Below are 13,517 nucleotides of genomic sequence, written 5' to 3'. Positions count from 1 at the left end.
CTGGACCATGGGACATCCTGTCTTCAGCTTCATTAGAGACCATCTCTATGCACCAGAGTAGCTGAAGTCTTGTAAGAATCAAAGGGTCCCAGGAAATCCTGGTTGAAGGAGACTCTAGCTGTTCCTGACAAAATGTTATACCTATATAAAAGAGATATTTCTGGATCAAAAAACCCAGTCACCCTCTGTAAACGAATGGCAAAGCAAAGGAACAACTATTTTTCAAGAAACAGAGACCTTTATCAGAGGAGATCCTGGCTCTGGTATTTGGAAGCACTTAGGAAGTGAGAGGGTAAATTTATGCTTCTCCTCCAGTTAGTATCTCTTCTTGCAAAGTGAAACAGTTTAAAAAAAAGTGCAAATTGCTGCTGCTTGGGCCATTGTGTGTGTGTGCGTGTTTGTGTACGTGTGGCTGGCAGTGTCCTTGCACTGACTCAAGCCTGGCCAAGTCCCTTGACCATGGGTTATTACCTGCTCTGAGGCCAATCTCCCTGAATTCTTTCTTCAGTGAAAGTTTGAAGTTGCCATGTTTTTACAAAGAGTTTCTGTTTTGGTGACAAGAAGCTTCCCAACAAAGAGAGTCAGGAAACTCCCAACCAACTAAGCCTCACACTTCCAGAGTCAGAGCTTTGGCTGCTTCTCACCCAGGGCTCAGCTGAGGAAAACAAGGCACTCCATATCACTGTTCATTTACCCCCCTGAACCCTGTCTCTCTGTGCTTCAGGGTAGATGCTTCAGCAGTTAATACTGCTCCTGGGGCATGTGCAAGGAACAATTAAAGCTCATTGTGCCAGTGAAGAGCCCTGGGGTGAGCTGGGCTGCGGAGACAGCTGCCCCATTTTGCTGTGTGCAGCAGCTTCCTGAACCGTCCTGTTGCAGGGAGACGAGTAGTCTTGCTGATTGCAGAGTTAAAGTTTAAAACTCCAGGGCTAAACTCCATGTGGCATTTCTAGGCTTTTTGCTGGTGGCAGCCATCATGGTTTGTGCATGGTTTGCTGGTGGCAGCATTTGGTGCCTGGGCAGAGCAGGGCTGGGCAGAGCCCAGCTGCTGAGCCTGCAAAGCCTTTTCCAACAGCTGCAGCATGGGACTGATGGCAGGAGAGAAGCCAGAGTGTTTGAAGAACAAACGCTTTGTAGCGCTCCCTTTAACATTTTGCCTGTGACACTGCAGGATCTCTATCTTTGATCCAAAAATGACAAAAAGGACATGAACAGCAGTTCCTTCCTCTCAGATGTAAATGCTTGTTACAGATGTGACCTGCAAGATTCAGCTAAGCTTTCTCCAGCAGCAGAAAAGGCTTGGAAGAAGGTGGTGTTGGTCATTCTCTGGAGAAGGGTCCTGCTAGGTGATGGACAGTGAGATTTCATTTGCGCCCAGCATCAGAGTGGTCTCTGCCTGCTTCAGCTGCTTGTGCCAGTGAAGGAGTGCATCACCCAAAGGAAGGTCTCAGCTGCAGGATAAACTTGTGTAGCCCCACAATAGCAGGCTGGTGTGCATGGGGATGGGGCAAGTTTTCTTCTCATCTTTGTGATTTGTCTGGAAATTAGAAACCTGTCCAGTGATAAACTGGAAGTTGTCATTGGTGTCTTCACTGAGAATGGAATGGGAACAGGAATCAAATCAGTGCCAGTCATGACGATACAAGTACAATTTCCTTGTTTAAAGCACTGCACTAACTGTACCTAATTAACCTTCATGACAGCACAGCAATACAAGGAAATAGGGATCATTAACTTCAGTTTTGCTTTACAGAAAGGGAAGAGAAACATCGGAGCCAACCCCATGCATTTCAAATTGAGGTAGGCTTGAAAAAGTCACAAGGTTAAAAATAACAATAATCCACTTGGGGTTCTCAGAGCATTAAGAGTGCACTTGAATCAAACTTTCAGTTTTTTCTCCAAGAAACATCAGGACTGGAAACTTCTCTCCCATGTATGCTTGTTTGTGACTCAACAACCAAGGCTTTCAAAAAATCACACATTTTCAATCACAGTGGGGCAGAGGCAATAAAGGTCAGAATGACTTCCTCAGTGTTGCTTAAAAAAGAGCTAAGAAAAGATGGAACTGAACTGTGTGAGTAGTTGACCCTCCACCCCCTGCTTGTTCCTCCAGACCAAACATTTTTCTAGGTGAGGGAACCTGCCTAAATCAACCAGTGGCCACTTAGTAGCTGTCAGAGGAGTAATTCAGGTTTGAACTAGTGACCTCACCCCTTCCTCCCACATCTACTGAGGGACAGACTGATGACATTGACTGTTTTTAGTAGGCCTCTGAGCAGCCTGGCTGCTTTGTCTGGGGCCCAGCAGGAATGGAAAGATGCAAAACTAGTGCTGCTCTCTGACACTGCTTTCCTAGCTTGGGGCTGTTTTTATAAGTCAGTAGGAAAGAGCAACTTGCGCAAGTCCTTAAAGTAAAGAGTTCACCCTGCCTGTTGTATCACCTGCTGGCAGGGGCTGAGGGCAAGAGTAGTGCCTGTGCAGTTTGTCCTGGGCACCAGCACAGGCTCACATTTTGTCTCTCCAAATGCCTGCAGCACAAAGCCCTGAAAAATGTCATGGCAACACAGAAAGTTGTATGTGTTATTAACAATCTCATTTCTGCCCATAGATCCATAGATGCTGTTAGGATCAGGTGAGAAGATCTGCCCTGGTGGGCAGGACCGCTGCTCGGGAAGAGAAGCCAGTGGGGAGTGCAGGTGGTGGTGGCCAAGGAGGAGAGTGTGGGGAGGCACCTCTGTTGTGTGGGGTGCCAGCCCCAGGCCAGGACACAGGCATTGATACAGGAGAGCCTTTTAATCAACTCTTTTCTCCTACTTATTCTTCTGTTCTAAGCTGCCATGGGGTGAAGTGAAGCTGAATGGACCCGTGAAAAGGCCAGGTCATTGATGGAGGAAAAAGGGCTCTGCAGATTGTGAAGAGCTTTCATGAGCAGCATGGGCTGCAGCTGGCTCCAGGGAACAGAAGTGTTCCCCTGCTTAGGCAGTGTGTCTGTCTCTCTGATTATTTTGTGTATTTCATCTCTGCTGTCTGTCTTGCTCTTAATCTGGACTCCTCTGTGCCAACAAAATGCTTAGCTCGCTCCATTGTCTGAGAGACTAATTTGCACTGTAAATCTGATGCTTATCTTACATGACAGCTTACTGTGGGGTTTATTGCAATCCTGAAGACAAACTAACCAGGGGTGGCTTGAAAGCTTTCAATGCATCATCTGGAATATAGAACAAATATGACCCATTTCAGCTTGCCACCAGGTTAGGATGTGGTCCCTTGTGGTTGGGGTCACCAGAGATTTATCTTCTTCTGTTCAAATCTATTCAAACCTGAGCATCTTTGGGTTTTGGTTTAGTTTTTTGTATATTTGGTTGATAGGCTTGGGATTTTTTTGGTGTGGTACATCTTCTGCTTTGTGTTGGAGCTGTTAGAATGCTTCTGCAACAGCCTCTCACCCTCCCAGAGCCAGATCTTCCATCCCTTCTGCCTGAGGAGTTCTAAGGACAGTGAGAGTGGCTGCAGACCAGGTGCAGGCAGTGTGCAAGCACTGGTGCTCCAGTGCGCTGCAGCTTTGTTGTCTCTGCCAAGCTTAAGCAGAAAGAACCTTTGTCCTTGCCTTGTCTTCATTAGTGTTTCCTGACACTTGGTCCAGTATATTCTACTCTCTGCTGGCAGAGTAATGTCCTCCCTCAGTCTTGTCTGCAGTTACCACCTTCTCTCTGGTCCGTAGCTGTCCACCTGCAGGCATTCACATTCCCTATTAGAGATTCTTACACTACTGTAGTTCAGATAGCTGGGCAGCTCCAGAGGCATAAATCTTCCTACAGACAAGTTCCAGGTAGCCTAAGATGCAGTTTTACTGGGGAAGAGCCAGAAGGATTATTGCTACTTTGATATAGGTCTTGGTTCTGCAGCTGAGCATGCCAGTAGGTGTTTAATGCCCAAAGCTTCTGCATTGCAGTCCTCTGGGACACAAAGGATCCGTTTCCTCACATGGGGAGCAGGAATACAAGACCTGCCATCCTTGAAGAATAGTGGTTGTTTGGAGGACCACTCTACCTTTTATCTAGTCCTGCTTTACAGTTGCATGGATTTCTGGACCCTTCAATTCTTCCTGCCCTTGGACTGCAGACAAAACACAGAAAATGGCTGTACTGGATAAGCACTGTGGAGCAGTTGAGGACTTAGCAGCTAAAGTGGACATGGAGCCAATGGGTCTCAGCAACATTGAGGGAGAGGAGAAAAAGAAAACCTCTTGAGAAACTGTTGAGGAATAGGTAAGGAATAAGTTGTATACTGGGTAGAACTGTACACTGGAAACTCTGTACTGGCCCTTTTCCAGCTCCATATTTCAGTCCATGTTATCAGATAGATGTGCAATTTAAGGCTTATTCCAAGTCATCAGAGATAGTGAGCATCAGACTCCCTGCCCAAGGGAGACCTCTGTTCAGACTGGGAGAAGCTATGGGGAAAATGTATGAATACAAGAAAACTCCAAACTCTGCAGAATTTTAGCGGAATCCAGGACAAAAATACCTAGGGAAGGATCATCACACCACCTGATTCTGGTTTAAGGTTAGAGTTGAGAGAGTCAAAGAGTCTAGAGCTCCAGGAACACTGCAGCTTGAAAAAGCTGGCACCACTGCCATGGTGATTTCAGCAGGGCCCCAACATTGCTACTCCCACATTTTTCTGATGTGGAGACCCTTGGTGTTGTATTAAGGTTCCTCTTAGGCTAATGGGGAATATTTCAGCCCCTTCTGCTGGGCTGTGATAAGCAGGATCTGGATGCTTTCACAAAAAATTGGAGCCTGATACCACTTTATACAAATACAACAAAACTGCAGTGATTGAACAGGCAGCAATATCCTTCTGTAGTTCTTTCCACCTAACAAGATGCTCCAATGAATAAAGCCATGGGAGCTTCCATCCTTCAGGAAAAGATCTAACAAAACTGTTGGATAACCAAATATGTGCCAGCATCATTCTCAAATAATTGCTATTTAGCTTTTTACAGACCTAACTCATGTTCTGCCTTTTTTTTAACCTTTTTTGTCTGCATTTTTTTGTGATGCTCACTTTGTGAATCATTGACGGTGAGGGGGGGGGGAAACAGAGCCTATAAACATTTAGGTTTTCTGCTCCTCTGACAATTTGTTGTCCATCTAAAAATTATTCCCACTTAGCACCATCTGCAGTTGTAGCAGCACAAACATCCACCACTTTGCTGTTTCTGTAACGGAGCTGGAAATACAATATTCATTACCCCAGCTGAAGATATTTTCTTACACTGTGAGGTCAGAGGCATTATTTCATGCTGGAGAATTAGAAAGATTAACAGGTTGGGTGGACTCGCCACCATTTCACTTTCTGAACTGAATCACCATCCCAGAATGGAAACTTCAATGGATTTGATATCACCTGCCCACCACCTCTACTTTTGTGGGTGTTGTCACTTGTGTTCAAATACAGAACAAGCTACAGTGGAATAATAAAAGCAGAAAATGAATTCTCATAGTTGGACCTGCAAACCTTCCACACCAGCTCCCCGTGGATTTCAGGGTGAACCCACTTCTTTTTTTTCCTGCCAGGATTGCTTTATTGTGTTTTTCAATTATTAGTAACTCATCTCATGCACAGAACTGGCAGCAAATCAGAAGTCAGACTATCCAAAATACCTTGGCCCATGAACAGAGCTGCTCTGGCTTTGCTGCCTGCACACCACTTTGTTAGCTGATGCAGAGGGAGAGGGTTGTGTGCAGGCCAGCAGGAGAGTTGTCAGGTTTGAATCCCGTGAGAAGCAGTTCAGAGGCAACCCTTTCCCAAGATGTGGTTGAGCTGTGAACCTTATATCTGCAGTGTTGTGGGCAGGTGTGATGGCAGCTTGGGTGGGTATATCATGCTGGCCTTGATCCAGCTGGCACAGGTAAACCAGCAGTGACACAGTGTAGTAACTTAAGCACTGTCTTAACACTATTAAATACATAGCTGGGATCTCTGGAGGGCTTGTACAACCCGAGGTGACGTTTCTGTCACTGTATCTTTACTGCAGCTATCTCTGCTCACTCAATTACAGCTCTCGCAGATAAGTCTGTGCTGTGCCTCCATTCCACATCTGACACGAGCCCAGACCTGCTTCCAAACAGATGCTTCTGAGGACCTGCAGGCCACACAAACATCAGCTGTTGCTGTCTGTAGTTCATGCCTCCTGTGCTGGCATTAGTCTTTGTGATTTACTGGCATTAGCCAACACGCATGGGAGGGGAATTGTATCTCTTGTAAAGTGGGATTTGCTTTGCACTGCAGCACAAAGGCTTGCAAATCTGGGGCTGTAACTGACCTGCCTTTTTCCCTTCTCTGTCACACAGGCAATTCTGTTCCCACTCCTACCCTCTCGAAGTCCTTTCCTGCTATGCCATAGGCCTGGATTGCCTTGGTTTCTCCTTCAGGCACCAAGAGGTCTAGGGCTGCAAGGCAAGGCATTATGCACATGAAAGCATGTGCCATGTGCCAGGACAACCATCCTCAGCTGGAAAGGGTGCCCAGGGAGGTCTCCGGCATGACCACTTCTGACATTCCCTTTCTCTCTCTCCCCACAGATGCCAGCAAGGACCACCCACAGCAGCAGGCAGGAGTCATCTGGAGAGTGACAGGCGGCCTATTCAGTATCACCCGGGGAGCTGTGGGGGCCACACTGGGAGGAGTTGCCTGGGTGGGCAGCAAGAGTCTGGAGCTCACCAAAACAGCTGTGACCAGTGTCCCCGCTGCCGGCGTTGGACTGGTGAAGGGCAGCGTCTCAGCGGTGACCGGCAGCGTCGGAGCTGTGGGCAGCGCGGTCGCCAGCAAAGTCCCTTTCACTGCAAAGAAGAAGGACAAGGCTGACTAATCCCTGTCACGGCTCCCTTCCAAAAGATCAACCTGCCCATACTGTCCCCCTACCCAGCACCTCTTTGAGTTGGAACCAGCCGCTTCAGGGAGGCTCGAGCACCCGAGCAGACTCCGGCTGCAGCCTGCTCGGCACCGCCTGCCTAGCTCAGAGCTCACAGAGCCACTGTCAATGCCTTTCACTCCCATCACCTACTGGGAACCATCTTCACTCTGAGGACTTTAAAGGCGCAGTTGTCTCTGTCTTGTAGTTTCCTTCCTCCCTTCTTGTTCTTGTAAGCATGGAGGGATGGGAGAAGGCATCAGGCTCCATCTGCCTGGAGGTGAAGGGAGTAGCAGGGGATGGGGTGGAACTATGCCTAGCTTGAAGTGTGGGTTGTGTATTCAAATTCAACTTCAGCTGGGAAGATAGCCTCTGAAACACCCCTTCCCTCTGGAAGGTGTGTTTGGGAGGTGTGCCTGGCAGAGAACTGCAGAAGTCCGTCGATGCAAAGGAGATATACTGTGAAGAGGGGGAAGCCTCCCTCCCGCCCTGCACCTCTTTTCTTTGCAGGGCCCATCCCCACAAGCTGCTCCCAGTCACTGACTCCCTGGCTGAATTGAACCCTTCAGAGAGGGAACCCTCAAGCTCAGCAGAGCAGCTCTGGGATGATGCCACACCACAGCATGATACATCCCAGACCATCAACTTCTGCACAGATTTTCTTGGTGAGAGGGAGGAATATAAAAGCTGCTGTATGTTCCCATTTGAGGAAGGAGCTGTCAGTGGCACTTGCCAGGCCTCTGTGATATTGCAGTTCAGGCAGTGATGTTCCACAGAGAGACCAGGCCTTTTGTTTGACCCTTAAAGTCCTTCCAGTATCCCATTCTGTAACAAGGGCATTTTGTCTCCTGGCCACACTCACACTCCACAGACGTCACTAGTAACCAGGAGCAAGTGTGTTCCCAAATGCCATCCAAATTCTGCTTCAGGGATGGTGGGGAAGCTGAGAGTCTTGCTCTCCCCATGACTCAGCACCCTGGGAGTGGGGGCCTGGGTGTGAGTGGGCTGCACCATGTTGGAAAACACTTCCCAAGGGGCTGAGCATGCTCCAACAGCAGTTAGCCTGCACAGGGCACCAGCAACTCCTCTTCTGCACACTGCTCCTGCGGCCCCAGCCCGGCTCCTCTAAAGGACCATGTTGCACTAAATAGCCCACCCATAGTCGTAGTGCCGCAGAAACCCAGACACCTGCATCCATCTGGGAGTCACAGCCATCCTCAGCCTGGCCCCTGATGCTCAGCGGGCCGTGTGGCATTGTACAGACACATATAAACACAAACATGCACTCACTCACTCCCTCCAAGGTCCCCTGTAATTCTTGGGATGAAGAAAGCCCCAGGCTCCACCATTAACTCTGCAGCTCCTGGCTTTGGCAGGTGATTTGCCTAGGTCTGTAGGTGTTGAATGCATAGGCAAGGGAAGCAGTGCTTGTGCTGTATTTTATAAACATGCGTGTGTGTTAGCGTGCGTGTAAGTCCACAGACATGTCTTCAGCCAGGGAATCAAACCTGTGCCACTGCTGCAGAGGAGTTCACACAGTCATCTTTGGCACTTCCAGAGTCTAGTTTTTATATAGGGTCCTGGTCAAAAGAAAAATCATGTTTTAGAGGATGTTTTGCCCTCTGTTGCCCAAGAGCATAGTTTATTGAAACCAAAGGAATGTGAAAAATCCCCTTTCTCCTGTCTATGCTGTTTGTTTTCTCTCAGCCCTATCTTTTGGACGTTGAAGCCAACTTTCTTGATCTTCATTTCCCCTTGGAGGTCGTTGCACTTCCTGACTGCTCTCTTGTGCTTAGGACTTAGACATCAGGGAATATTTAAGTACAACACACATACACCCCCGCCACCATTTTTGCTGAATGTTCTTGAGCTTGTGATGCAGTTTTCATTCTAACCTTTATTAAATCCACATTTTGGGATGTATGTTGCTGTGTCCCCATGATAATCATGCTGGTGTTAATCACTCTCCATACCCTTTGCTAGGTAGCCCCTGCTGTTTGCAGTGGTAAGAAGCTGCTGATCTCCACATTTTGCTACTCTTGACAGTATGAGAAAGGTTTGACTTACATTTTTGTTTCTGAAACAGAAGCAACATTTGGTAGGTGTGTGCATTTCCTCACTTTGTGTCCTTTGTTCTGGTGAAGGCCAAGTTGACCCTGACATGCCAGTTTTGTCTCTGAAGGCAGCGGCTTCACAGAAAGATCAGGCCTTGATGTGTGCCTGTACTTTGCTGGGATGCTTGTGGCAGTTGTCAAGGCCAGAAGAAGTCCTGTCTGTTCTCCCTTTGTCTCAAATGCTCTGCAAAGCTGGGGGACAGTTTGCACTGCATGGATCTCTGCTCACTGCTCTCCCTGAGCACAACTCATCTCTTATTCCAGATCACAGACTGCCTCTGAAGCGAGCTCTAGCCCCAAAGCTGAAAGCTGCTTGTGTGTAACTAGCTGTGTTGTCACCAACCCTCTGAGAAAGATAGCTTCTGGCCATTGGGACAGAAGAGTCTTCTTCCTCAATGTCTCTCCAAGGTCTTGGATGGGAGAAGATAGAATGTAAGAACCTTCAGCAGCCAGCCCTAGGTGGCTGGTGGGAGGGTGATTGTGCTTTTGGCTAAATAGTGTCTCTTGCTGGGGGAGGCAGTACATCCTGCCCAAGCTGTTGTCTGCAGGCCTGTGTGTACACATCAGGTGTGGCAAATGGGATAAAGGTGATGTAAGGAAAGCCACTGGGGCCCTGAGGGTTTCCCATCTTTTTATTTCTTCTCTTCTGTGCATCCTTGCAGGAAATAGAATAAAGCCTATCATTTGTCTGGAACTGCCATTTCCTTGCAGGATGGCCTGGAGAAGAGGAGATGAGCTGGTGAGGAGAACTCACAGCCTAAATCACTGTTCTTACAGCCCAGCTGAAAGGACAGCTCAGGGACCGTGAGTAGCAAGAGATCAAATTAGCAGGCAGGGGTAGAAGATTAAATCTACTCCTAAAACAAGGCCTCACACTGCTAAACAGGCATTCAGGAATAAGTGACTCTCCAGGACTCAAAGGCTTTAAGAAAGTCTGTGCTAGGCCTGCTCAGTTCACCATGGTGACCCAGTCCCAGCCTACTTTTCTGGGCATTTACAGTGCCAGAGCACAGGGAAAACAGGGTCAGTTGTCCCAGTCTAAAAGTAAAGAAGCCTTCTGACAGCTTTGGTTGCAGGACAGTGGGATTTGGATTGGATGGGGAAGCTGTTGGCTCTTGTCAGATGCCCTCTCTTTCCTCCTCCCCCACTACAGAGACTCCAGTCACCCAGGCTACCAGTGCAGCCCTTCTCTCACTGCACAGTCATGGTACAAAAACTGTGTTGTGCTACTGGATGGAGTAGCTTGGCACAAAATAGGAGGGGGTGGCATCAGGGTAGAGGGAAGGGTTAAAGGGAGTTTATATATAGAAGATGAGGAAAGAGTGGTGTGTCAAGAGGACTTGAGGAGTGGGGGAACAAGAAAACAAGGACCGTGGAAATAATTTGTTTCTTAGGACAGGCTTTGAATCAGAAGATGAGTGCAATGGGGTTTGTCCTAGGGAAGAGCACAGAAAGGGGAGTGAATCAATGTGGGTTTTGGTGTGGGGGGGTGGCACATGCCTGGCTTGTGCACTGCTTCCATAGTAATGATGATTGCTAGCAGTTTCCATTTAGATAGATAGTGGATGGTTGAAGCATCAGATCAGCTCCCTTCTTATCACCCACCCTTCCCAAATCTCCCCCAGGCTTTTGTCATGATCTCCCCATGATGGGGCTGGGTCTCCCCCATGGTGGAGGTGGGATGTGGCCATGTTTGCAGCCCTGTGTCCCACCTTGCCTGGCTGTTCCCTGTGCCTGACAAACATGTCCTGGCTGAAAGGAGACCCACAGGTGCATCCTCTCCTCCCTTGTCCCTGACCTTAGTCTCATTATCCTTTACTTTTTTATCCCTCCCTTAGCTTTTGGTCTTGCCCGTGGATAGAGCTCCCCAAAGCTTTTGGTGAGACCGTCATTAAACATCCACTCTCTCAGTGCCTGGGAGGCAGAGGGTGATTGCCCCTGCAGTTCCCCTGCCTGGGAGAGAAGTGCATGTCTTCCACCCCTCTCTGTCTCCTTGTGTTTTGTATGTGGAAAATCTTAACCCGCTTCTTTTTCTCTGGGTTCCCTTGTTGGCTCTTATCCCTGTGGGTGGGTCATTTCCGTGTCTCCATTGCAAAGTCATCCTTGTAAAAACAACAGCATGAGTGGGAATGTGGAGATGGTTAGAGAGAACCACAGAGCCAGGGCCCAGCTCTGCTCTGTAGGAGCTGAGGAGGCCTTTGGCAACTCAAAACTGTGGCCACACGGTCCTGTGCACAGTGCTGGGCTCCAGAGAACACTTTTGTTCTTTATCATTTCATTGTCTGTAATTGGTTTCCTACTGAATTTGTTTGCTTGGTTTGTTTTGCAGTGTGTTTCTGGGAATATTCTGCATCTCTGTATTTTAATTACAGTAAAATTTGAGGATAAAAACCGTGATTATGCTGGCTCTTGTTCCTAGTGGGGGGAAATGAGGAGAGGAAGCACAATTGAAGGAAGATGTTAGAGATTCCTTGGGAAATTAGATCTCTCCCCTAAGGGCTCTCGATGAGGCACCAAGCAAGGCAGAATCTCCATCCCTGCTTAAACTGGGACATAGCTTTCAAGTGTGGTTCAAAAGCCACTTTGCTGCAGGCACCTTTCCTGATTGGAATGGTAAGAACGGTTTGGATAAGACTTCTAAACTCAATTTTTTGTGTTGGTTTAAAGACCAGTGCATAAGAGAGCTTTCAGGCTGGGGACAGCTGGCCTAGCCCTGAAAGTGGGATCTCAGCAGCTGAAGATGGGAAATTTTGCCTCTACAGCTGCTGTTCCTTCAGGCAGGTTTGCATAGCCACTTTTCCCAGCTGAGGAAGCAAATTCTGCTCACAGCAGCCTGCTCATTCTGCAGGAGATGGGGGTTTGCCATCCCTCCCCAGGGCTGCAGCGAGCCCCCATGGGGCAGCCTGACCCTCTGCTGGCTGGCTGGCAGTGCTGTGCTGGGGGGCACAGCCAGCAACTCCAGGCACCTCATCTGCTCCACAGGCACTTAACCCAGGGCAGAGCCACGCAGTGCTCCCTGGAATGCACAGCCCTCAGGGAGGACTGCAGGCCAGTGGCTGGGCAATGCTGGATCAGCCACAAGACAGGGTGTCCCTTTTACTGGGTCGAGGCCAGGAGCCAACAGCTCAGCATTTGTTAAGTGCTGACAAAAAGATTAATTTAGTAACTAATAATAGGGCAATCAAGCCATTTATTTAGTTGGCATTTTGCTGCCAGCTGCTTGGGAAGAGCAGCACACAGTGCACCAATAAGGCTGTCTGCAGCCACCTCTGCCACCTGCCCTGTTCCTCCGTCCTCGCTTGCAGACTCAGCCAGGCAGTGTGGCTTGGGAGGCACCAAGATGGTGGCAGGAGCAGGTTTGGCAATGACAGGTGGGTGAAGACACCTGGGGACATGGTCTCTTCCAGGGGCTCCCCTGTGCCCACTGTGGGGAGGGAGATGAGGAAAGTGCCCATCCCACAGCAAGTGCACACTGTGCCCCCATTCCTCCTCCCAGAGCTGGAACCATCCATGTAGCCTTGCAGACAGCACAGATGAAGTACAGGTGCTGGAACTGTGAGCCCTGAGAAGCTCTCAGGTACTTCACAGCTTCTCACGTTCCCTGCAGCCCAGCTGGTTTGCCACATTAAGCCAAGTCGCAAAACACCACTAACAAGCTGCTCCTCCAGTGGTCTTTTAGGGGTGAAAGGGTGGTGCAAAATCACCTATAGTTACAGCTTTGTCCTGTCTCACTCAGGCAGTGTTTCCCATCCTCTGTGTGCAACTGCAGCACCCAGTCTTCTCCCAAGAAAGAGTGAGCAAAAGCTGCTGGGCAGCAGAGCTCAGAAGAGACCTTTGGAGAGAAGACCTGCCCAGGTAGGTGGGCTTTGGGTGGCTCAGACACCTCTGGGCCAGGAGCGGGACCAAAGCTGGGAGTGTGCAGCTGTGAGTAGATGTCACAAATTGTGGTCTCATCTGTCTGTGGGTCACTGCCCTGCCTGGCTCCAGGAGCTACTGGAAAACTGCTGGGCCACTGTTGTCCTCTGTACCCAGGGGACTGGCCCCAGTGGCTTCCCATCTGCAGCTGCTTGTGGTCTGCAGGACGTGTCTCGACTGTTGGGACTGCACCAGCTGGGTTGGAGGAGCTGGCCAGCTGTTTCATCAGACAGGGATCAAGTAGCAATGCACAAGCAATGTCTTGTGTAAGGCTTTCGGTGTTCCTGCCCTGCATGCCTGGCTCCCCCATTCAGCAGATTTCTGACCTGCCTGTCATGGTTGTAGCTGGCATGCAGCTGCCAGATAAATGTGGCCATATCAGACCTCCAAACTCAACCAGCCTAGAATGTGCCCATATTTATGTGGCAGCTGCATGCCAGCTACAGCCATGGCATCTGCCCAACCCATGGGCCCAGGTGTCTTGCAGGCAGCAGGCAGCTCATGAAGGAATAATTGTGTATTTCCAGGATCATTTGGTAAGTTCATTTTCATTCTGGCAGTTTCATGAC

General features: G+C 49.0%; 1 protein-coding gene across 1 annotated transcript in view; it reads left to right on the top strand.

Annotated features, from left to right (window-relative positions):
- Positions 1-11,385, top strand: part of LOC131559505 (transmembrane protein 263-like) — a 199,448-nt gene extending 188,063 nt beyond the window's left edge. The window contains exon 3 of the mRNA XM_058807871.1: positions 6,591-11,385. Within this exon, the coding sequence (XP_058663854.1) occupies positions 6,591-6,877 (287 nt within the window). The 3' untranslated portion in view covers positions 6,878-11,385. The remainder of the gene's footprint in view (positions 1-6,590) is intronic.
- The last annotated feature ends 2,132 nt before the right edge of the window (positions 11,386-13,517 follow it).

Source organism: Ammospiza caudacuta, chromosome 6 (assembly GCF_027887145.1).
Source record: "Ammospiza caudacuta isolate bAmmCau1 chromosome 6, bAmmCau1.pri, whole genome shotgun sequence".
Classification (NCBI taxonomy): domain Eukaryota; kingdom Metazoa; phylum Chordata; class Aves; order Passeriformes; family Passerellidae; genus Ammospiza; species Ammospiza caudacuta.
Note: the sequence above shows the minus strand (reverse complement) of the source record. Positions and strands in the feature narration are given on the sequence as shown.